Below are 24,227 nucleotides of genomic sequence, written 5' to 3' on the forward strand. Positions count from 1 at the left end.
TTTTTTTTTCTATTTTTTCTTGTCTACTACAAATTTCTTATACAACAATAGCTGTATATACCAGCCTATTTCTCGGGTTAGGAACCTTTTCAGACAGAACTCAAAAATTATTTCATCTTTATATGCCTGGTAGTCTAACTCAAAAGATATGCCCTCTCCCTGGTAAATTTTTGGTCATAAGCACGCCGTGCGTCTGCTATTTTGCGGCCAAAACAACCGAAAAGCTATTGGCTTTAAATTAGTTTTAAGAATTTGAAATAAGAGGAGTTTATTTTTATGATTATTCTGACTTTTAAAGAAGGGAAAACAAAATCAACAATTAAACAAGAGAAGAAATTGGAGGAAAAATAGTCAAAAAATAGCTGCATAACTAGCAATTGGGTCTGAATAAGCATGGGCACTGTTTCAGTTTTCTGTTCTGTTTTCAAAGTACCTGTTTCTGTTCTGTTAATACAAAAAAAAACAGAAACAGAAGAGAAAACAGATGACCGATTTTATTTACCTGATCTGTTTCTGTTTTTATAACAGCTATTTCGTCCAGGTTCTGTTTTTTCAACCTGTTTTCCTTCTGTTTCTGATTTTATTCTAGTGATACGAGAATGAAATATATGAGACTTTCGAACTTACAAAATATTGTTTAAAATCATAATTTGGAATTTGAAAGGAGTGTGGTTACGCCTCATACAACCTTAAAATTGGAATGTAAGTAAAATAATGGAACTCAGTGTGTCTAATATATCAAATAGTGCTACTATGTTGCTTCAACTAGGCAGATTTAGGGCCTAGGAGTCAGATGAGGGTGTGTATGTGTGTAAGTAGAAGGACGGTAAAGGTGTAGTTTAGTTCCAATAAAACAACTTGATTCTTATTTTGTATTATGCAGTAAATTGAGTAGCAAAGCAGCACAGATACTGTCCAGGAGACAAGCGACCATTCTTTATTTCCAGTCGATGAAAACAAGCTGCTCTGCCGAAGCTCTTCAGCAAAGCCCTGTTTAAGGACAAATTGCAATTTTCTTTGTTTGAAAAGCCAGATATAAAATAGCTTAGTTAAAAAACAACAAGGGGCTTGAAAGCACCATCATGAGAAACTATCTATCATCACATAAATGTTGCTGCCAGAAAAAAAAGAAGTTAAACAGAAGGCTGCTTTACGGTCTGTCACTAAGGCTAGGCTGACTTGTGACTGCTGGTCTGCAAGAAGATATGGTTTTACTGCTATCACTGCCTTATACCCCAGGAAGATGAAAAATGAGCAGAGGTTGCATCAGAGTGTTTTACATTTCAAGAGGCTTAATCATTCTCATACAACTACTAAAATCCTTCCTGCAATCTAAGTTGCAGTCAAGAAGTTTTTACTGACAGGTAAGATATTCCGTATTGTGACTCTAGGCTATGAGCACTTTCCTGAACTTCATGTTTTGAATATTGTTGTCATTAAACTGTTATGCACGCTCTTTGATTTTGGCCCATTCCAAACTTAACCAATGACATCCATGAAGAATATTGCTTGGAATCCTTTGATAAAGTCGAAGATGTCGATCCAACTCTTGAAAATTATTCAGACAGCCTTTTGTTCCTTGTTCTGAAAACTCCGGAAGTAAATATACTTTTGCTGAAGGCTCTGATGAAACAAATGCAGTGCCTACGGAAGAGGGAGGTGAAAGTAATGAAGAAGAACAGTGGGGAGCTAGGGATATGTCAGAAAACGGTGTTACAGTACGGGCTATCCGAAGACGCTTTAGACTTGCTCAAACATTAAAAAAACTGTGAAAATTATTTAGAAAACTAAAAGTTTCCACCGTCCAGCATGGTAACTTGAAAATATGTTGCGAAGAGAGTGGCGTTCGTTCTCATATCCCTCTTGAGATGAAAATCCGGTGGAATAGCACATTGGAAATGATTGAGTCTACTAAGAATTTAGCTGGGCTGGAAATAGTTTTTTACATTTGACGTTTGCGACGGTTCTATTAGGAGCTTATTCCTAATGGCTGGACTGTAGGAGAAGCTTCTATTACCGTACTCACTCCCATGCACAATACCACTGTGAGGGTAAGTTCTTCTTACATATTCAATTGGCAGTCTAGTACATATTGTCTTAAAAGGGCCTGAACTCTTTTGTAATACTAGAGCCCCATTGCTTCGCCCCTTAAAGAATTAAAAAAAAAGTACTTTGTGACGAAGCCTTCGTTTTGCAATTAATCTTTTCCAAAGGGCAGCTTATCTGGATCCTTAAATATTTGAAATGTTGTCGCTTCTGGATCGTTGTCTGGTCCCTCAATCTTTGACCCCATTACTATAGGATACGTTAAGTAATGGCGCAGAAACCGCAAGACAGCCCACTCCAACTCGCCTCTGTACTACCGAAGTTCTTGAGGCTAAGGTAGAGTCCAGTGAGAAAAGCTGGTTCCAGTCGTTTTTGGATTCAACAGGTTTCAAAATCGTAAGACGCTCCTGCAGCGTTAGCAACTCTACCGCAAATAACTTTTGATCTTTGAGGAGAAACTGCTAGTCTATCTTTCAGAGTGACATAGAGCTTTCTGGTAAGCTTTTTCTTTTTTCATTAATTTACATAAATACAGTAGTACGAATTAAGGGGGCAAAAAGTGCATTTTTCTTATAATTCCAACTAGGTTGCTAGCTACAGCTGCAACCCGGATATAGAACTTTCCAGTAAGCTTTTTCTTTTTTCCTTAATTTGAATAAATACTGTAAAAGGAATTTATATGAATCCTGGGGAGGGGTCAAAAAGTACATCTTTTCTTAAATTATACCTTTGAAATATTGGCAGATCCAGAGATTCTGGAGGGGGGGGGGCAAATCGGCTAAGAAATAAAATTAGTATTCTTGGATTGTGTGATTATAGTTAGTCATAGTCGAGGGTGTCACTGCTCCTTTTCCTTTTGGAAAACGTGCCTATATAATCAAAAGCATGTCCGCTCCTATTCTTAAAAAAAAAAACTTGAAGTAGTAATAATTTGTATGATAGAGCAAGTGTATGCGCTGAAGAAAGTATTTTCTGCCGCAAAGCCACGGAAATTTTCGAAATAAGTTATCAAAAAGTGTAATTCTCCTTATATTTGTATCCCTTTGAAAACCTATTTAAAAGAACAGAATACTTAAAGAAAATATTATGTAGGAAAGAGTCTAAATTTCTTTGAAATTCGGAGTTTGAGAAATTTTACTTCACTTATTTACTTAAGAATGAATTTCATGGAGGACCTAGAACAATATTTTCTAGCGTGAAGTGCTTTAAAAATATACGAAATACCCTTAAATCATTAATTTTCCTTTTGAAAAATTTTACACACAATGATTAGGAAATAATTAACCTTCTTTCTTTTTTCATACTTTTGTTTAAGATGGCCTCCGAATTCCAAGGGTTCCAAATGGGGGGAAGGGGTCTGAAGTGCGTAAGGTGGGGGATTGGAAAGCATGGTGTGGATGCAGACCCCCCCCCCCCCCAATCAACTATGGGCTCTGCTTAAACACTAATGATTTTGAGCTGGCTGCATAATTTCATGCTGAAAATTTTTTATTTTCGAAATGTCCGGGGATTTCCAGGAAGTTTGGGAAGATGCTATATAAACGTAAAAGCACATTTTTGGGGAAAAGGAACGGGAAAATGGCTAAAAATAGCCATAAAGAAAAAAGGATGGCGATGTTTGCGTGCACAGACAGTTTTTCACCCTTTTATTAGAAACACTATACTTTTTTGCGGAAAAAAATGCAGTAGTAATACTGGATTTTCTCAAAAGTGTTATTGCCAGAGAAAAATACTACCCGTGAAAAGTGGCAATCTTGACGAGAAGTTAATGTGAGATTAAAGAGTTAATATTTTCATATTAAAACCGCTCTAAAGCATCTTAGCGAACTACTACTAGTGTCAAGAGAACAACTATTGTTGATCTCTGAGTATTTCATGCAAAAGCAGTATGCCTGTACAATGTCCAAACAAGGGGAAAGCACAATTGTTAAATGAACAACTGATGCTATAATTAACTTTCTGATAATAAGCCAAAACTTATCATTTACATTTTTTTTTTCTTTAACCTTTAAGTGTTCAAAAATCAGCTGTTTAAACAGATGTTTTCTGTTTTCACAAAATAACAAAATAGAAACAGGAAAAGATCTTTTGTTTTTTGTTGGCCTGTTCTGTTTCTGTTCTGTTTCATTCAAGCCCTGTTGATTTTTTTCTATTTCTTCAGAAAAACAGAACAGTGCCCATGCTTAGTCCTGAAGTAGTCAAATCTGTCAAGTTTACATTTCAAAATCCTTTAAAATCTGTCAAAAAAAAATTTAATTTGAATTTGAAATTTGAAAGGCCTTGGCTTTTCAGAAACCAGGAGAACAAAGACTAACTTACAAAAATACAAATAAGTCCCTTCTTCACATAAAAATAAGATTATCCAACAAATTATATTTTCATATTCTCTGATAATAGCGTCTGCTTCATATAGAAAAAGTTAAATTTTCGGTGCTTAATTAGTTTACAATTAAAAAATCTATGTTGTCTAAAAAGCCGTAATTGGGCGCATTTTGCTTACCGTTCTTATTGTTCAAGAGCAGGCTAAATTTTTTTTTTCGTTTTGCAGGTTGTAAATCAATTAAAGCAGGTATCTATCAGATTTTTTTAAATCTAAATAAGATGTATTGGTCCTGATAAAGTGTTGAATTATAACAACATCAAACATAAATCAGCCCTGTACAATTCTGCTGCCCTTCCCAATATTTTAGTTGTTGTTCCATTTTTGACTCTATTTTCTACTCATGACAAAGAATCGTGCTATTTTAGATATTTCAACTTAGACAAACATAAATATTTAAAAAACTTCAAAGTTAAACTTAAGAAAAAAAAACATCAGCCTAAACATGCTATGCGGGTTTTGAGGTTTTGTTTGGTCACCCAAACTTTGTGTTCAATATAAAAATAATTTAGTTGTATTTGTTTTAAGCACCATAATTTGTAGTTAAAAATCATTTTAGCAGGTTTCAACGCATAAAACTTTTAAGATTACTAGCTCATTGAATCTGCAACATTCAAATAGTTGCTACATTCAGGAAAAAAATAAGATAAACTGTTGCTTAAAGAATGAGAACTGAAGAGCGATAGTACAATTTATCAACTTTAACTGAAAGAGAAGGGGCTCATGTATGCCCCAGCCATCACATACAGGACTGTTTTTTTTTTTTTTTTTTGTTTTTTTTAGGAGCAAGTTGTGCAACAGATTACGTTGTTTGAATTTTCAGTATTCTTTGTTTCTTTGTTGTTTTTTTTAACTTAGTTTCAACACAAGTTTTTATTAAATCCAAAAGATTTGTGTTATACATTGTTGTTAAAATCTAATTGATTTGAAAAATCTCTTTCAATTAGAAATATTTTATTAACTTAACTCAAGGAATTCATAAATTTTTATTTGAATAAACCTTTTTTTTAATGAATAATAATATGCGACCTAGCGGAAAGGTGATCAGACTCTGAAATAAAAAAAAAACAGAAAGTGCCAATTAAGAATAATTTTGCAGTTTTTGAAGTTAAAAAAAAAAAAATTCAGCTCCAGCTCAAAATATAGAGATTGTTTCCCATATTAGTCCTTATGATTCTTTTCTCAGTCAGTTTTTTTTTTCTAACGAAGTGTTTTGCATCTGTGACAACCCCATGACATCGCTACATCTCCCCCATGACATCTTTCTGGTATTTCCTAATAAAAATTATGCTTTTAAGAGTGTTGACAACTCCAACTCCAATGATGACAACTCCAAATCCGGAGGCTATGCTTTCTCCTAAATTGATTTTATCTGTTGGAACCCTGAATGTTATGACGCTTGCTAAACAAGGCAAAATAGATCTTGTCCTAAATGAAATAAGCCGATATAAATGGGATATTGTGGGACTTTCAGAAACGCATCTCCCTAGCACCGGCGAAGAAAGGATCGGCAACACTAGTCTGATAGTGTCTGGGAGAACCGATGGCGTCCATCGCCAAGGTGTTGGCTTTTTTATGTCGACTAAGGCACGAAGATCCCTGGTTTAGGTAACGTCTGTGTCAGAACGGTTGATTATGATTCACCAGATGAAGAGTCTGACAATTTCTACCTTCAATTGCAAAGCCTAATTGACGCAGTTCCCAAATAAGGCCTTGTTGTTGTCATTGGCGACTTCAATGCTATTGTTGGTAACGATTCTGCTGGAAATGAAGATGTTATGGGTAAAAAGAGGGGCGAACGCCTCATTGAATTTTGCAGAGACAGTGATCTAGCCATTACCAATACTCTCTTCAAACATAGAGAACGTCGTAAGGTGACATGGATTTCAACGGATGGAAAAACCCGTAATATTATTGATTACATGCTCGTCTCTAGGCGGTGGAAATCGTCTGTGCTAGATACTGTCACCCTCGCAGGTGGCGATTTCGACAGCGACCATTCCCTGGTCATGTCTGCACTAAAGATACGCCTGAAATCTTCCGCAAAGCTGAATAATAGACCCACTCGTTTCAACACACATTTTCTCAAAGACCCTCAAACTCGCCAATCCTACATCGATGAACTGTCTACTCAAATAACGGACATTCTTTCTAATATTCCTGTAACTCTATCTAAAGAGGATATCGATAAACTGGCCACAGACTTCTCTAAGATCATTAGCAAAGTAGCAATGTCCGCCCTAGGAACCAAAAAGGGTGATAAAAAAGCCTTGGATAACCAACGAAATCATTTTATTATGTGTTGAGAAGCAAAAACACAATAACAGGTCAGACAGAGAGAGCAGGGACAGATATAAGCAGTTGAAGCGTGCTGTAGAAAAAGCCACCCGTAGAGCCCATCGCAGATACATTAAAGACAAATGTGAACAGTGTAAGGCTGATTTTAAGAAATGTGATTCATACTTCATGTATAAGAGACTTCGTGAGCTAACAAGTAAGAAAAGCCTCAGTTCTTGTGCACTGCTAGATAAAAATGGCTATCAGATACAAAGCACTGAAGGTATCCAGTCGAGATGGATGGAGCTTTTCAAAAAAAAGCTTAATCCTGATATCTTTCCAAACCCTACTGTCCTGGACCTCTTTCCTGTTACTGTCTCAGACCCCAGCCCATCTCCTCTTTGTTCTGAGGTCAAGGATGCCATCCAAGCGCTGAAGACTAACAAGGCCCCTGGCCCGGACGGGATACAGGCATCACTGCTGAAAGTCCGGTGTGAACCACTTATAGATCTTTTCCAACAGATTGTATCCGGTGCCTGGCAAAAGAGTCATTTCCCAACTTCTTGGTGCGAAGCCACAATTGTTCCACTACACAAGAAGGGGTCAAAGGCAGTATGTGATAATTACCGTCCAATTAGCCTTATAAGTCAAACTGCCAAGATTTTCACCCGAATTATAGTCCAACAGATCAGAGCCGTGTCATCCTTAGTCATCCAAGAATACCAAGCCGGTTTTTGCCCTGGGAGATTGACCGTTGATCTAATTTTCACTGTTCGTCAAATTTTAGAGAAATATCTGGAATTTGGTCCCGACCTGTATCAGCTCTTCATCGGCCTTAGGCAAGCATTTGACCTTATTTTGAGAAATGGCCTTTGGAATATCCTCCTCCATTACGGAATCCCACGAAACCTAGTAGATCTTATCAAAGATATGTACTCAAAATTTGGGAGTCGCGTCATGACTAGTGAAGGTCTAACTGACAGTTTCCAGACTTCCGCAGGTGTCCTTCAAGGATGCCTTTTGTCTCCAGAGCTGTTCATCCTTTTCCTCACAGCAGTCTTATCCCTGGTGGAAACAACTTGTGGCGCACATATAGGGGGTGTTCAGATAGATAAGCTAGCCTACGCCGACGATATCGACGAAATGGCTGAAACACCCAAGGATCTACAACCAGTTGCTAACGACGTCTTCGAAGCCGCTAGTTCTTTTGGAATGATCATAAATGTATCAAAAACAAAGGCTATGTGCTGCTCACGAAAGCCGCAGGATACAGTTAAGCTAGACCTGAAACTTAATGGAGAGAGTATCCAGTGGGTTGACGAGTTCCCTTACCTCGGTAGTCTGATCACCAGCGACAAAAGCCTATCAAAATACATTAAAAGACGTCTCGCCCTCGCGAATTCCAGTTTCAAGGCCCTTATGCCCATATGGCGAAGCAAGGATTTGTCTCTGCGGCTTAAGACACGACTTTTTGATATCCTGATCATCCCTATCGCAATCTACTCATGTGAAACATGGACACTGAAGGTAAATGACAACCGTCGACTTGCCGCATTTGAAACTAAGTGCCTCCACCGCATCGGCGGGATCACTTAAGTTGATAGAATCTCAAATGTCGAACTTCTCGAGTGCCTTAAAGTACAACAAACAATTCTAATGAACATCCAGCTCCAGCAACTTCGATGGCTCGGTCACGTACAACGGATGAGTCGGTCTCGTCTCCCAAAAATCACCTTCGAAGGCCAAATTCACGGTTCTCGTCCTCGTGGTCGTTCCCCAAAAAGGTGGAAGGAAAACTTTGCACCTCACCGCCTCTCGGACCTTCTTCGCCTAACAGAAGACCGTGAGGCATACACAAGGCACATCCACACCGTTACGAAGAAAGAGGCCCCAAGACGACCTTCAAGGACGGATGGGACTTAAGTCAAGTAAGTCATTATGCTTTTAAATCCCGTGATTCACCGGACTCTTATTGATTATGGATTGATGGTATTCCCAAGTCTGAAACAGGAGATTCAATATCTGTATAGATTTATCATAAGTCTAAAAGATTTCACTTTAAGCTTTTCGGCAATTCGTGGACTAGAATGATAGTTTTATGCCAAAATTCGCTTGAAAATCCGTGTACTGAAGAGACACAGTCTTTTTCGATAAAATAAATTTCAATGTTATCAGTTTATTTCATAGCATTAGCAGTACCGTTGAGAAATGAACATGCCTCATACGGCAGTCCAGCCTCTGAAACAGGAGATTCAATAATCCTTTCGAAATTCTAAGACCATTTAACTTTTAGCTTGGACTATCAATAAATCCGAAGGAGATGCATGTTGCATTTATACCCATAAGTGTATCAACCTAGTGCAAAATAACCCATCTAACATAACTCCCGTTCAACTAAACTTGTGTTCAACCCCACCATTTTGATGTAGATGCAAATGGGAACCTATGTTATGAATACGAACCTGAACCCGTTTAACTAAATACACACTCGAAAGAATCTCTGATTTCCTCCTAGCTTCCCTTTGTCACTGCGCTTACGCAGCCCAAGGGATATTCTTCAGCAAAAAATATCAAAGCATACATAGGGGGAAATTATATTATGAGAAATTCTTGTTCCCACCCATCCCATGCACTGTGGGGGAGTTTAGTTAGTGTTCACTCATTCCGGGGACGACATCCGAAGTTCGGCTAGGCCATAAGGGAGGTTTAAAAAAATGGTCTTACTCGAGGTAACTTAAAAGTAGTAATAATAGGGAAATTATCATAGAATTTCAGGGACATGCCCTCCCCTGACGTCACATAATCCCCTGTTTCTAGCGCTCAACTAGCAAGATTCCCACCCCTGGAAGGCCCATCTAAGATTCCAGGCGTTGTATTATTTGTTTTATATAGCAAAGATTCCCATCCATTTTTGGCACATTGTTTTTCTAGAAGATTCCCAGGATTTCCGTGACCAGGTCTAATATGAATGACGTCAGTTTATCTCGCAAGCTAGACGAAAAGGACCCCCTGAGGGTACAGCACGACAAACACACACGGGTGCTGTGTAATAACGGCAATGCACATCGTAAGCAAAGATTCTTAATCGAAGAGGTTGGAAAATCACCTTGCGAGAAGGATAGATACCCAAACCATTAAAAAAATATGCTTATGATCCAGAGTGGAATGGCGCTGAGACACTGTTTTCACACTGACACTAACCCTCATCAGTCCACCCCCATCGTCATCCAAATTACACCAGCCCCCCCTCCTTGGGCATTTCCGATCTTCTCAATCCGAAAATAAACTTCTGGAATCACAGTGAACAATATATTTTTGAAACAGAGAAGTTGTCCCTATCTTTAATACTGTTGTATACTCTAAGCATTTCACCTCACAATGCCAGACTATTACTGTCCATGTGACACAACACCGACATCGCCCCATCTCCTCCAAAACACTTTTTAAACATTTCTTGTTAAAAGTTTTACTTCAACTCATTCATTCGGGTTTTCGCAAGCAATTCACGCCACAGTATCACACTATAACTGCCTCTACAACAACCCTCTGTTATCGCCCCATCTCCCCCAAAACACTTTTCAGACATTTCTTGCTAAAAATTTTACTTCAAGTCATTCACTAAGGTTGTCGAAAGCAATTCGCGCTACAGTACCACACTATTACTGCCCCTACAACACCCCTCTGTCATCGTCCCATCCCCCCAAGACACTTTTCAGACATTTCTTGTTAAAAGTTTTATTTCAAGTCATTCATTCGGCTTTTCACAAGCAATTCACGTTAGAGTACCACGCTGTAACTTCTTTTTAGCACCTATGACACCCATCTACCATCAACCCAATCATCAAAAAACACTTTTCAGGCATTTCTTGTTTAAAATTCTACTTCAAGTCATTCATTTGGGTTTTTTCAAGCAAGTTACGCCACAGTACCACACTATTACTGCCCCTACAGCACCCCTCTGTCATCGCCCCATTCCCCCCCCCCCCCAAAAAAATTCTTTTCATGAACTTCTTGTTAAAAGTTTTACTTTAAGTCATTCATTTGGGTTCGTAAGCAATTAACCCCACAGTACCACTCTATTACTGCCCCTACAGCACCCCTCTGTCATTGCCCCATCTCCCCCAAAATACTTTTTAGACATTTCTTGTTAAAAGTTATACTTAAAGTCATTCATTTGGGTTTTCGAAAGCAATTCACACCACAGTACCCCACTATTACTGCCCCTACAATACCCCTCTGTCATCGCCCCATCCTCCCCAAAACACTTTTCAGACATTTCTTGTCAAAATTTTTACTTCAAGTCATTCATTCTGCTTTTCCCAAGCAATTCAAGCCAAAGTACCACGCTGTAACTACTTTTGAGCACCTCTATGACACCCCTCCACCATCAACCCAATCTTCATAAAACACTTTTCAGACATTTCTTGTTTAAAATTTTGCATTAAGTCATTCATTTGGGGTTTTGCAAGCAAGTCACGCCACAGTACCACAATATTACTGCACCTAAAACACTCTTCTGTCAACGCCCGACCCCCCCCCCCCCCAAAAAAAAAACACTTTTTAAGACATTTCGTGTTAAAAGTTTTACTTCAAGTCATTCATTCGGGTTTTCGTAAGCAATTCACCCCACAGCACCACTCTATTACTGCCCCTACAACACCCCTCCGGCATCACCTTATCTCGGCCAAAACACTTTTCAGACATTTCTTGTTATAATTTTTACTTCGACTCAATCATTGGGGTTTTCTTGCTAAAAGTTTTACTTCAAGTCATTCATTCGGGTTTTCGTAAGCAATTCCCCCCTTATTACCACACTATTACTGCCCCTACAAAACCCCTGTCATTGTCAAAATCCCATCTCCCCAGAAACACTTTTAAGACATTTCTCGTTAAAATTTTTACTTCAACTCATTCATTGGGGTTTTCGTAAGCAATTCACGCCGCAGTACAACACTATAACTACTCTCTAGCATCCCTGCGACACCCTTCATCATTATTGTAACCGTCTTCTAACGTTTGAAACACGCACACACACAAAAACACACACAAACACAAAACACACACAGAAAAAACACACACACAAAAACACACACACACACACAGAAAAAACACACACACACAAACATACACACACACACACAAAAACACAAAAAAACACACACACACAAACACGAAAACACGCACACAAAAACACACAGAGGGACATACAAACACACGCACACACACAAAAACACACACACATAAACACACACAAAAAAAACACGCACACACACACAAAACACACACATACACACACACACACAAATAAACACACACAAAAACACACACACACAAAAAAAAATCTTCGTTGAAATGTAAGACTTGGAATATTTCTATAGTGGTTTACCTTGTCACTGTTACATTTTGTAGATGTTTCAAGTAAATTTTGGAATTTTTTCTTAGAACTGTAAGACTTGGAATATTTTGGTACTGGTTTACCTTGTCACCTTTACATTCTTTAAATGTTTCAAAGTTTATTTTGGAGCTTTTTCGATGAATTGTAACACTTGGAATATTTTTGTACAGTTGCGTCATGGTTTACATTGTCAGTGTTACATTCTGTCGATGTTTAAAAGTTCATTTTGGAGTTTTTCCTTGAAATGTAAGACTTGAAATATTTTTGTAGTGGTTTACCTTTTCACTGGTAATTTCTGTTAACGTTTCATAGTTCATTTCAGGATTTTATCGTTGAAATGTAACACTTGGAATATTTTTTTAGTGGTGTCTTGTCACTGTTACATTCTGTAGATGTTTCAAAGTTTATTTCAGAATTTTTTCATTGAAATTTAAGACTTGGAACATTTTTGTAGTGGTTCACCATGTCACTGATACACTCTCTTGAGTTTTAAAAGTTCATTTTGGATTTTTTTCTCGAAATGTAAGACTTGGAATATTTTTGTACTGTTGTCTCGTGGTCCACCATGTCACTGCTATATTCTGTTGATGTTTCAAAGTTTATTTCAGGATTTTTTCCTTGAAATGTAAGACTTAGAATATTTTCGTAGTAGTTTACGATGTCACTGTTACATTGCAGTTGATGTTTCAAAGTTCGTTGGAATTTTTTCCTTGAAATCTAAGACTTGGAATAATTTTTCGTAGTGGTTTACCTTGTCACTGTTACATTCAGTTAACGTTTCATACTTCTTTTGAATTTTGTTTTGTTGGAATGCAAGAGTTGGAATAGTTTTGCAGTGGTTTCTCGTCGTTTACCTTCTCACTGTTACATTCTCATGATGTTTCAAAGTTCATATTGGAATTTTTTTGTTGAAATTTAAGCGTTGGAATATTTTTGTAGTGTTGTGGTTTATCTTGTCACTGTTACAAGAAAAAGGCTAAGAGAGACATGCAAAAATTTAGGTTAATTAAATATCACTTAGAGTCGACGTTAAGTAAAAATTTAAACAAGAAATGTCTGACAAGTGTTTCGTGAAGATGGGGTTGATGGTAGAAGGGTGTCATAGAGGTGCTAGAAAGTAGTTACAGCGTGGTAACTGTGGCTTGAATTGCTTGCGAAAAGCCAAATTAATGACCTGAAGTAAAACTTTTAACAAGAAGTGTCTGAAAAGTGTTTCGGGGGGATGGGGCGATGACATAGGTGTGTTGTAGGGGCAGTAATAGTGCAGTACTGTGGCGTGAATTACTTTCGAAAACCTGAATGAATGAGTTGAAGTAAAACTTTTAACAATAAATGTCTGAGAAGTGTTTTGGGGGAGACGGGGCGATGACATAGGGGTGTTTTAGAGGCAGTTACAGTGTGGTACTGTGGCGTGAATTGCTTGCGAAAACCCGAATGAAGGAGTTGAAGTAAAACTTTTAACAAGAAATGTTTGAAAAGTGCTTTAGAGGAGATGGGACGATGTCAGTGGTGTGTCACGGCAGTAATAGTCTGGCATTGTGAGGTGAAGTGCTTAGGGTATCAAACAGTAGTAAAGAAAGGGGACGACTTCTTTGTTTTCAAAAATATATTATTTAATGTGTTTCCAAAAGTTTACTTTCAGAATGAGAAGATTGAAAATGCCCTAGGAGGGCTGGTGTCATTTGGATGACGGTGGGGAGCGGAGTGATGAGAGTTAGTGTCAGTGTAGAAATAGTATCTCAGCGCCATTCCACTGTGAACCATAAGCATATTTTTTCAATGGTTTTGGTATCGATCCTTATCTCAAGGTGATTTTCCAACCTCTCCGATTAGGTATCGTTTTATAAGATGTACACCGCCGTTATTACACAGCACCCGTGTATGTGTGCCGTGCTGAACCCTCATGGGGTCCTTTTGAAAAGTGATTTTGAAAGGTCCTTTTGCATCCTGGACCCTATAGCCAAAGGGACGTTAATCAACAAATGTTCAACCGGTGAGCTTACAAGCTAAGGCACTATTAGGCTTCCAGATTTCATTTTTAGGGGATTTCTTTTTTTTATCACAAAAAGTGAATGTAAGCAAGGATCGTAATATTCGTCATGCGCAGAGATGCGGGGTGAAATACTTGTTCTAATTAATAAAGCTTTTATTTGTTTCTAAGTTATTTTAAGGTAGGGAAATTGCGAGATACATTGACGTCATTCATGTTAGACCTGGTCACGGAAGTCCTGGAAATCTTCTAGAAAAACACGATACCAAAAATGTATGGGAATCTTGTTAGCTGAGCGCTAAAAACAGGGGATGCTGTGACGTCAGGGGAGGGCATGTCCTAGAAATTCTATGATAATTTCTCTATTATTACTACTTTTCAAGTAATCTCAAGTAAGACCATTTTTTTAACCTCCTTTATCGCCTAGCCGAAGTCCGGATGTCGTCCCCGGAATGAGTAAACACTGACCAAACTCCCCCGCAGTGCGCGGGATGGGGGAAACGGGGATTTCTCGAAATTGAATTTCCCCCTTTGCGTGTTTTGATATTTTTGCTGAAAAATGTCCCCTGGGTTGCATGAGGGCTGAGACAAAGGAAGGTTATGCTAAAATCGGAGATTCTGTTGAATATGGATTCAATTAAACGGGTTCATCTCCGTGGTTATAAAATTGGGTCTCATTTACATCTACATCGGAAGGGTGGGGTTAAACAGAAGTTTGGTTGAACGAGGGTTAAGTTAAATGGGTTATGTTGTACTAGGTTGATACACTTGTGGGTATAAATGCAACATGCATCCCCTTTGGATTGATTGCGAGTCCCAGCTAAAAATTAAATATTTATGGAATTTCTGAAAAACTAAAGGAATATTGAATCTCCTGTTTCAGACGCGGGGTCGCCGTATGAGGCACGTTCGTTTCAAAAATGAACTGTTAGTGCTATAAAATAAACTGAAAATAATCACTTTATTTTAGCCAAAAAAGACTGCGTCTCTTCACTGCAGGGGTTTTCAAGCGAATCATGATATAAGAGTATCATTCTAGCCAACGCATTGGTGAAAAGCTTAAAGTTAAATCTTTTAGAATCGCGATAAATCTATACAGACATTAAATCTCCTGTTTCTGAGGTGGGAACCCCACCAATTCATAATCTATGCAAGTCCGGTGACGCTCCCACTCTCCTGGAGTCCTCTCCCCTCGTCTTTCCGTAAGTTACGTTTGTTATGGCTTATGTTCTATCCTTTTATTAGCCACAATAATGCCTACAAATTAAGTCAATTATCATGACTCCCTCTGAAAATTAATGCTAGGTGAGGGGGGGGGGGGAACCTATTGTTAGGATATTTTAAATATCCATAAATTTATCTCAATGAAAAAAAGGGTATTTCCTTAAAATTCTTTCAATAATATCTCTTAATATGGTTTAAATATACCACTAACTGCAGGTCACCCGAGGGGAGGGGTGGGGTCTGGTGCCATATGGCGATGGATGTGGGTGATGCCATGGCGGTGTAAAGTGTTTTGTGGGTTATCACGATAGGGCCGGGTTGCGAAAACTTGAATCACGGGACTTAAAAGCATAATTTTTAGTAGGAAATGCCTAAAGATGTCTTGGGGCAAAAGTAGTGATGTCATGGGGGTGTTTAATATTATCCATAATTTACCAAGGTGGTATGCATTGTCATTGACTAGAATACTCTAGAGCTTAAAGATAAGGTGCGTGGGGTTAACTGAATTTTTCGCTAGAGGGGGAGTGAAATCTAACAATATTTAATGAAACGGTTCATTTCGTTAAAACTCCTTCAAAGGAATCTCTTAATATGGTTTAAATGTATGACTAATATCAGGTCACCCACGGTGTGGGGTGGGGGTGCTGATTTCACACGGGTGAAATGCCATGGCGGTGTTGAGTATTTTGTGGGGCATCATGATTGGCTTAGGTTGCAAAAACCTTGAATCACGGGATTTAAAGACATAGTTTTTAATAGGAAATGCCTGAAAAAATTTGTTGTGGAGATGATGTGTTGTCAGGGTTGGGGGGGCGGCAGTCAGGTATTATCATTGTAGGGTGAACTACAGCTTAAAAGTTGGGGTGGAGACATTAAGGAATTTTTCCCATGGAAGAGTTGAAAATCTAACAGGTACTCAAAGAGATGGATGTTTTCCTTAAAAGCTCTTAATATGTCTTAAATTGCATCTAATATCAACCTTATTCCTCCTGTATTGCATGCTAGAGGGGGGGGGCGTATCGTCACGATAGTTTGAAATCTAATATTCCATATAAAGAAACGATAAATTTTCGTTTCATTGTTATTAATATATTGAGAGCAAATGTCTTCTGCAGTGTTTCAAATTGGGAGAATAATACGCCATTCTAGTCTTTGTCAGAAATGGGGAATCTTGTCTGTCATGCAATTGGTTAATTTTAGAATATGGTTCTTGATACAAAATACTGTGAATGGTTTCAAGGACGACTTGCTTGGGGCGCTGTACCATTGGAAGGGAATGAAATTTTTAGTCCTGGTGGGGTCAAGAACTATAGAAAAAGAAATATGAAAGGTGTTTCGAGCGAAAAATTGAAACGCCGAAAAAATAAAATGTGTTGAGGCTTTTGGGCAAAAATTGTCAAAATGGTATTACCTGGCAGTGTTGCAAAATAATTACGTGACCGTACATAAAGTGTGTGTCACCACTATGTTAATGAAAAAAAATGTTTTGGTGCTTTTGGGTGAAAATAAAGTAATATGTGATAGCTTTGCTGTCACGTAGCTGTCATTACGTTATAAGCGGGGTTTCCCCTATGTTTTCCTGCCGCAAAGTTACATATTTGTCCGTTTGAAATGGGGTAAGTCGTATGACGTCATTGGAGTCCAGAGGGGTGTGCTCCCTTTAATAGAACAGGTGACTGTGTTGTGCAGGTGCGTGGGGTTAAGAGATCCCCTGTTAAATAAACTTGTGTATTATCCCGACCAGATTCCAGGTTATTGAAGCACCTGGGAATTTCACCTAGAAATAGGGCATGCGCTTGGAATCTTGCCAGGGTTGTCAAAGAAAAACAAAGGGATGTATCACATGACGTCAGAGGGCTGTCACAAGAAAAGGGATAGGGCTGTCATAGGAATTTTGCAAGGGGTAGGAATCATGCCAAGGGTGGGAATTTTGCCGGGGGCTGTCACAAATACCAGTGAGAGTGTGTCATGACTTCAGAGGGCCGGAATCTTGCCAGCTGTCCGCTAGAAACAGGTTCGAGGGGTTAAGAGCTCTATGCCTGATACCCCGCTTGTATTCCCATGTTAATTCCCCATCTGACATCTTGTATTCCGGGGGTACTGACTGCTTGAAAGCCTTATGGCCCCACTACTTATAGCTCTGAAACATAAGGGCTTCGAAAGGCTGTTTTCCATTTCTGTATGTAGAGGTTTTCCTGAGGGATTCGCTAAGGATTATTTTAGGAACATTTTGGACCAACCATATTTTAAACAACAAGCGGTAAATAAAACGTGCGTTGCTACTACTTTTTATGACTGTAATGAAAGAAAAGTTATAATAGCTATGCCCTTTACTGATTAAAGATGACAGATTGCCAAAGAATATGCCTTTGACCATCCTCTTCATCAAAGAAAAAGTAGGTAGTCTCCAAATGGGGTGGCAAGAGATCACGCGAAAGGATTTGAAAGGGATTGAAACTTCTTAAGAGGGGTTGAGGAGTGAAGCTTTGGATAGAATACGGAGGAAGATGGCCGAGCGAAGCTGTGTTGGCCTTAGACAGCATCGAGCGATTAATAGCATTAGTAGTAGTAATAGGCGTAGTATTAAGAAAGAATACCTGTATTTTTTAAAGTAATCTTCATCTCCTGATACGATGTTTTCAGTAACGATTTGGATATAGTCGTCTCTATCTCGCCGGTTGTGTTCATGCCAAAAACCTACAAGAATTAACAAGAGTTACAATTTAGCTGAGATTCTTTTTAAAGATTAATAGGTCCCAATTCTTGAACCCCAGAGTCGTTAAGAGCAGAGTCCGAAGTGTGTATATTTGGAGCCTTGAAAGCAGTAACCCCTCACTAACCTTTAGTAACAAGAACAAAATTCAAAATTGGAAGATCTATTGTTAACTACTTTAAACAGTTTAAGAGACGATAAACAGTAAAAATTATGTAAGAATTGACATTGATGTTGTTGTAAGTATGAATTATTTTGTAATGAAAACTGGAATTCAAAATTTAGGCCACAAGAATTTGCACAGATATTTAAAAGTGGACTATGTCCGTATTGAGAAAAAATACATGCACTTCAATATTGCCACATTATTATTCTTCGTCATTAGTAGAAAATAGATTCAAAAGTGGAACAACCCTTAAAATATGGAGAGGGCAGCAGAATTATAAAGGGCTGACAGATAATTCTTACAAAAATCTGTCTTTCGAAATAACTGAACAGCAAACAATTCTTAATTTTTGGACCAACAAGCTCACGAATGGCATTTATTCAGTGGCATCAGTTCACAAGAATGTTGTACACTCTCTTCCTCTACTTCAATCTGCTTAAAGCTTCACTGTTTACATCCCCCTCGCCCATTTAAGTATTTTTAATCTTCTTTAATCCTTCCTTGTGACCTCTTAACATCCCATTTGGGGACGAGCTGGTTATGGTTTGGTCCCAGATAGATGTCTAAAAAGAAAAATATTTGCCATTATGTCATCCTTTATACATAGAATTTTTCCTAGCCATCTCAAACTTTTCTTCCATGACAGCCCCAGGAAGTACAGTAGAATTATATTTTTTGCATGGCTTGTTGGTTCTCCCTAAAACAAGAACAAGGAAAGAACACTCATCCATAATAAAGGATAGTTTAAGGGAATTCGGTACGATAAAGACTTAACCTAGTTCGTCCATTACAGACGTTTTTACTTTGTGTAGTCAAATATTATAGAGTTAAGTTGGCGGCTTTAGTAAAAATTATAAAAAATATATAATAGACTCAAATAAACGAGGTAAAATTAACAGCTGAAAGGAAATTCCCCAGATTTCATTGAAAAAACATGTAATTTTTTCCAATTTGGGCCTGATAGAGAGATATTCAGTTTTTATGACACTTACATAATCAGGAAGTATGAATTCTGTTTTTTTACGGATCGGACCAGAATTGTCTAATTTAAGCACAGGAAAGGTCAGTCTCTCAAAATATTTCAGACTACCTGCTCGAAAAATAATGAAAATCAGTTCAGAAAAATTATCGTTTAACTGATCTTGCCGCTTTGGGAATTTCTGTGCTGTCACCCACCTTGATTAACAGACTAGACAAAAGGTAACTACATTTCAGTGTCTTATAGAAGCAATTAGACCAAAGTTATGTCACAGTTAGGCGTTGTATGTATGTTTTGTTTTACATTTTTTATTTTTTTTCTTAGTGTCAAGTAAACTTCGGCAAGTGAAAGACAAGTTACTGTAATATTGTTCACTTTGTTTAACCCCATTAAATTTTCAATTACGACCCACGAGCATAAATTGAATCCAATTTATTGAACTCGAATGGATACTATTGTTTGATTATTACAATCATTTATATCTCTTGAAACACTAAGTTGTAGCTTAGTTAAATTCTAAGATATTTTAAGTGCTAAATATGGGCAGAAAAGGAACAGGAGAGGGCTCAACTTGAAGAGTGGTCAGGTCCACCGTCACAGTTTGAAGGAGAAATATATTTCCCAGGGAAGACCAGCCTTCCAAACCATTTGCGTGTTGCCCCTGCGTCGCCAAGTCTAAGAGAGAGAGGAACCAGCTGAAAATGCCGCATCTACTGAGAGTGATGGTTTCTTTGGACTGAAAATCATAACATCAGGGAGAAAGCTCGATTGCGAGGAACTGAGGTGTTCCCGCTAGCTTGTGGATATTCCATATCTCTTCAGGAATCATGGTTGGAGCGGTAGCTGCAACCTAGTACAAAGCGAACCATAGCTCATAGTAACCAAAAGTTAAAAAACGCGTTTAGAAAAAAATTGCCTGGCGAAAAAAAATTGCCATCTGACACTGAACCAGAAAGGGTGTCTATTATTTCGTTTCGTCTTAAAAACAAAAGTTTATTACTACTACTACTTCTACTGCCCGGGAATAAAGATTCTACTTTTTAAATTAGTTTGGTAGTTTTCAACGATACATTTGCAAAGGTACATCCAAAAGATCCAGGACATATTGGGTCAGGAAACTCGTTCTGTGTACTGTGGCATGAGGCACTAAAAGACAAGGTACCTGAGAACTCTCTCTTTTCAGTTATTAATTAAAAAAAAACTTTACGAAAAAAAATTTTTCCAAAGAAAATTAAAGGTCATCTTAAATTTAAGCTCAGCAGATACAAATACCTCTTAAAATTCAAACTCCAAACGACCAGAAATCATAGGCAGCGCAATAGCGCTGCCTAAGTAAATAACGATGATGGCACAATGTATTATCTATTTATTTCTTGGTTTTAGACCAGGGCACTTCGTATCGAGGGACTTATCGTAGTAATTATTGAAACTTCAAAAAGGGCTAATTCAATTGGAAATTGGAGTGGCTTGTGCCCTTTTTAATAGTCGAAAGTGATTGGAAGGCAACTAACACCCCTTCCACGCCCACCATTTCCCCAAACACATCCAATCAAAATTTTTGAGATAGCCATTTTGTTCAGCGTAGCTGATTTCCTGATTGAAATTATGTTTTTCAGGAGGACACTCCCCCACTGCCCTCAGGGCAAGGGTTGTAAGTTATTCCATGGGGGGTATATAAGGTTTTTGTAGAAAGCGATGTCGTAGAAACTTCAAAAAGGGCTCATGCAATTGGAAATTGAAAGGGCTAGTGCCTTTTTTGATAGTCGAAAGTGATTGAAGGGCAACTCAACCCCAATATCTCAAAATTTTGAGATATCCGTTTTGTTCAAAGTAGTTGTAAGTTCTACAAATTAGGTCGTCGAGGATAATAACCCCCTTAGAGCCCTCAGGGCAAGGGTTGTAGGTTGTGCCCTGGGAGCATATAAGGTTTGTATAGAAAGTATAGTCGTAGAAACTTCAAAAAGGGCTCATTTGATTAAAAATTGAAAGGGCTAGTGCCCTTTTTAATAGTCGAAAGTGAATGGAGAGCAACTAACCCCCCTCTCACGCCCACCATTTTCCCAAATACATTCAATCAGAAATTAGAGATAGCCATTTTGTTCAACATAGTTGAAAGTTCTGGAAATTATGTATTTTAGGATGACAAACCCCCCGAGCCCCAGGGAAAAGGTTGTACTTTATACCCTGGAGTTATTTAAGGTGTTTATAGATAGCGTTGTCGTAGAAACTTCAAAAAGAGCTCAATCGATTGGAAATGGAAATGGCTAGTGCCCTTTTTAATAGTGGAAAGTGATTGGAAGGCAACTAACACCCCTTCCATGCCCACCATTTCCCCAAACACACCCAATCAAAATTTTCAGATAGCCATTTTGTTCAACATAGTTGAAAGTTCTGGAAATTAAAACTGGAATCGGAGGACAAATACCCCCCACCCCTCACGCCCATCATTTCCCCAAACACTCACGATCAACATTTTGATATAGCTCATTTTGTTGAAAGTAGTTTAAGGGTCCGAAAAATATGTCTCAGTGCTGTGGGGGTTTGACGACCCCCACAACTCTCAGTGCTAGGGTTTTAAGTTATGCCCTGGGGGCATAAGAGGTTTTTATAAGAAGCGTTGTCGTAAAAACTTCAAAAAGGGCTAATTATTTGGAAATAGGGAGGCCTATTGTCCTTTTTAATAGTCAAAAGTAAATGGAGGGAGAACACCCCCCCCCACACACCCATCATTTCCCCAAACATTTCCAATCAATATTTTGATATATTCGTGTTGTTCAACGTAGTTGCAAGGTCATTAAATTTGAGGATGACACCCCCCTCTCCCGATAGCCCTCAAGACAAGGGTCTTAAGTTATGCCCTTGGGGCATGTGAGGTTTTTAAAAATTTTTTTTTTCGTAGAAGTTTCAAAAAGGACCCATTCTATGAGAAATTGAGAGGACTAATGCACTTTTTATTAGTCGAAAGTGATCAGAGGGCAAATGCCCACGCCCATCGTTTTCCCAAGCTCTTCCAATAAAAATTTGAGATAGCCATTTTTTTCAACGTATTAAAAGAGCTTATTTGTAAAATGATCTGAAGAAATAAAAAACTAAACACTACTATTTGTGTCATAATTTTGAAGAGAGTTCATGTTGTTAAAAATTTCTGAAAAATTTCTCCAGCATATAAATAGCAGGCTAAACTAGAAATTCTTAAAGGAAAACCGGAAAGATTCAAACTATTATTTTCATTTTTCCTTGAAAAACACTATGTCAATATAAAACGAACCGAAATTAATTTAAGAAAAAATTTTCAATAAAATAAGTTTTTCAACAAAAAGTAAAGAACTCTATCAAACCAAAAATGAACAAAAACAGAATAAAACAATCTACCAAACATAGAACTAACACAAATTAGTATCAATAAATAAATGAATCCCAAAACGAACAGAAATTAAAATAAATAACAGAGTCAAACTCTAAATGAGCAGAAATTAATATGAGTAGGGTTCGAAACCCCTATGATTTCTAAGAGCAAGAATATAATTTTTGCTTTGCTGAAAAAATTCTTTTAAATGTTTTCAATTTTATAATTTTAAGAAATCATTTTTTAAGGAACAAATATCAGCAAATGTCTATTAAACTGACAATGCACATTTTTTCAGTAAATTCATCTGAATTTTATTCAGGCGATTCATGATTGTTTATTTAATTTCTGTTTGTTTTGGGTTTCATTTATTCTTTAATAGTAATTTTTGGTCGTTTTGAGTTTGAATTTTAACAGGTATTTGTATCTGCAGAGCTTAACTTTAAAATGACCTTTACTTTTCTTTGAAAAACCAATTTTTCGGAAAGTTTTTTTTTAATAATTTTTGTTCGTTTTTGATTGCAAAAATTTTCAAGTTTTAAAAATGCCTTATTTCAAAATCAAACTTTAAAAAAAATCTAAATCTTCATCAAAGTATCAAAACTGGTATCAAGGTAACAATATCAAAGTGAAAAAAGTTTGCCCCCTTTTAAGTGAGCCCCCTTTGAAGTTTATACGACGACCTTTTCTATATCAAGTGCGTCTGGGAAAAAAATTAATGGAGTGTGGTGGAAGGCTAGCTGCCCTCCAATCACATTTTACTCTTAAAAATTGAATAATGCCTTTTAATTTCCAATCAAATGAGCCTCTATGAAGTTTATACGAGCATCCCTTCCATAACAACCATATATGCCCCAAGGGCATAACTTACCACGCCTACCCTCGGGCCCTAGGGGGCTGTGTCGACACCGGAGTTTTTGTTATCTGAACTTTGAACTATTTTTAACAAAATGTCTATCCCAAATTTGTATTTGATGCATTTAGCATTACTTAATGCCCCCAGAGGATTGCTTACAACGCCTGCCGTCGGCCCATAGGGAGTTGTTTCTGCACAGGAGTTTTTCTTGTTGGACCTTTGAATTGTTTTAATGAAATGGCTATTTTAAAATTTTTATCGGATAGGCTTGGGGAAAAAAGGGTGTGTTAGGGGAGAGAGGGCTAGATGCCATCGGATATGTTTTTACTCTTAAAGTGTGAACTAGAACTTTGAATTTCCCTTTCATAAGAGCAATGTACACCCCCAGGACAACAATTACAACGTCTATCCCTTGGGCCCTAGGGGGTTGTGCGGACACCGGAGTTCTTGTTTTCTAATTTTTGGACAATTTTTAACAAACTTGCTATTACAAAATTTTTAGCGGATGGGTTTGGGGAAAAAAGGGCATGGGGGGCTAGTTGCCCTTAAATCTCTTGGCTCTTAAAAAGTGAACTAGAACTTGTAATTTCTAATCAAATGAGCCCTCTATGAGGCTTATACAAGCATCCCTTTCATAAGAACCATACCTGCCCTTAGGGCATAACTTAGCACGCCTTCACCCGGGCCCTGGGGGGTTGTAATGACACCGGAGTTTTTCTTATCCGACCTTTGAACTATTTTTTTTAATAAAATGTCTATCTCAACATTTTCATCAGATGGGTTTGGAAAAAGAAAGCGTGGGGGGGCTAGTTGCCCTTGGATCTCTTTGTACCATGAGTAAGATGTGATGTATCT

At 37.9% G+C, this 24,227-nt stretch overlaps 1 protein-coding gene across 1 annotated transcript in view; it reads right to left on the minus strand.

Annotated features, from left to right (window-relative positions):
- The window catches only part of LOC148956515 (hatching enzyme 1.2-like), a 123,277-nt gene that overhangs the window by 15,544 nt on the left and 83,506 nt on the right, over window positions 1-24,227 (minus strand). Inside the window, exon 6 of the mRNA XM_089108455.1 lies at window positions 17,910-18,009. Coding sequence (XP_088964581.1) covers window positions 17,910-18,009 — 100 coding nt within the window. The remainder of the gene's footprint in view (window positions 1-17,909; window positions 18,010-24,227) is intronic.

Source organism: Artemia sp. Qi Xiang Cuo, chromosome 1 (genome assembly GCF_049724085.1).
Source record: "Artemia sp. Qi Xiang Cuo chromosome 1, ASM4972408v1, whole genome shotgun sequence".
Taxonomy (NCBI): domain Eukaryota; kingdom Metazoa; phylum Arthropoda; class Branchiopoda; order Anostraca; family Artemiidae; genus Artemia; species Artemia sp. Qi Xiang Cuo.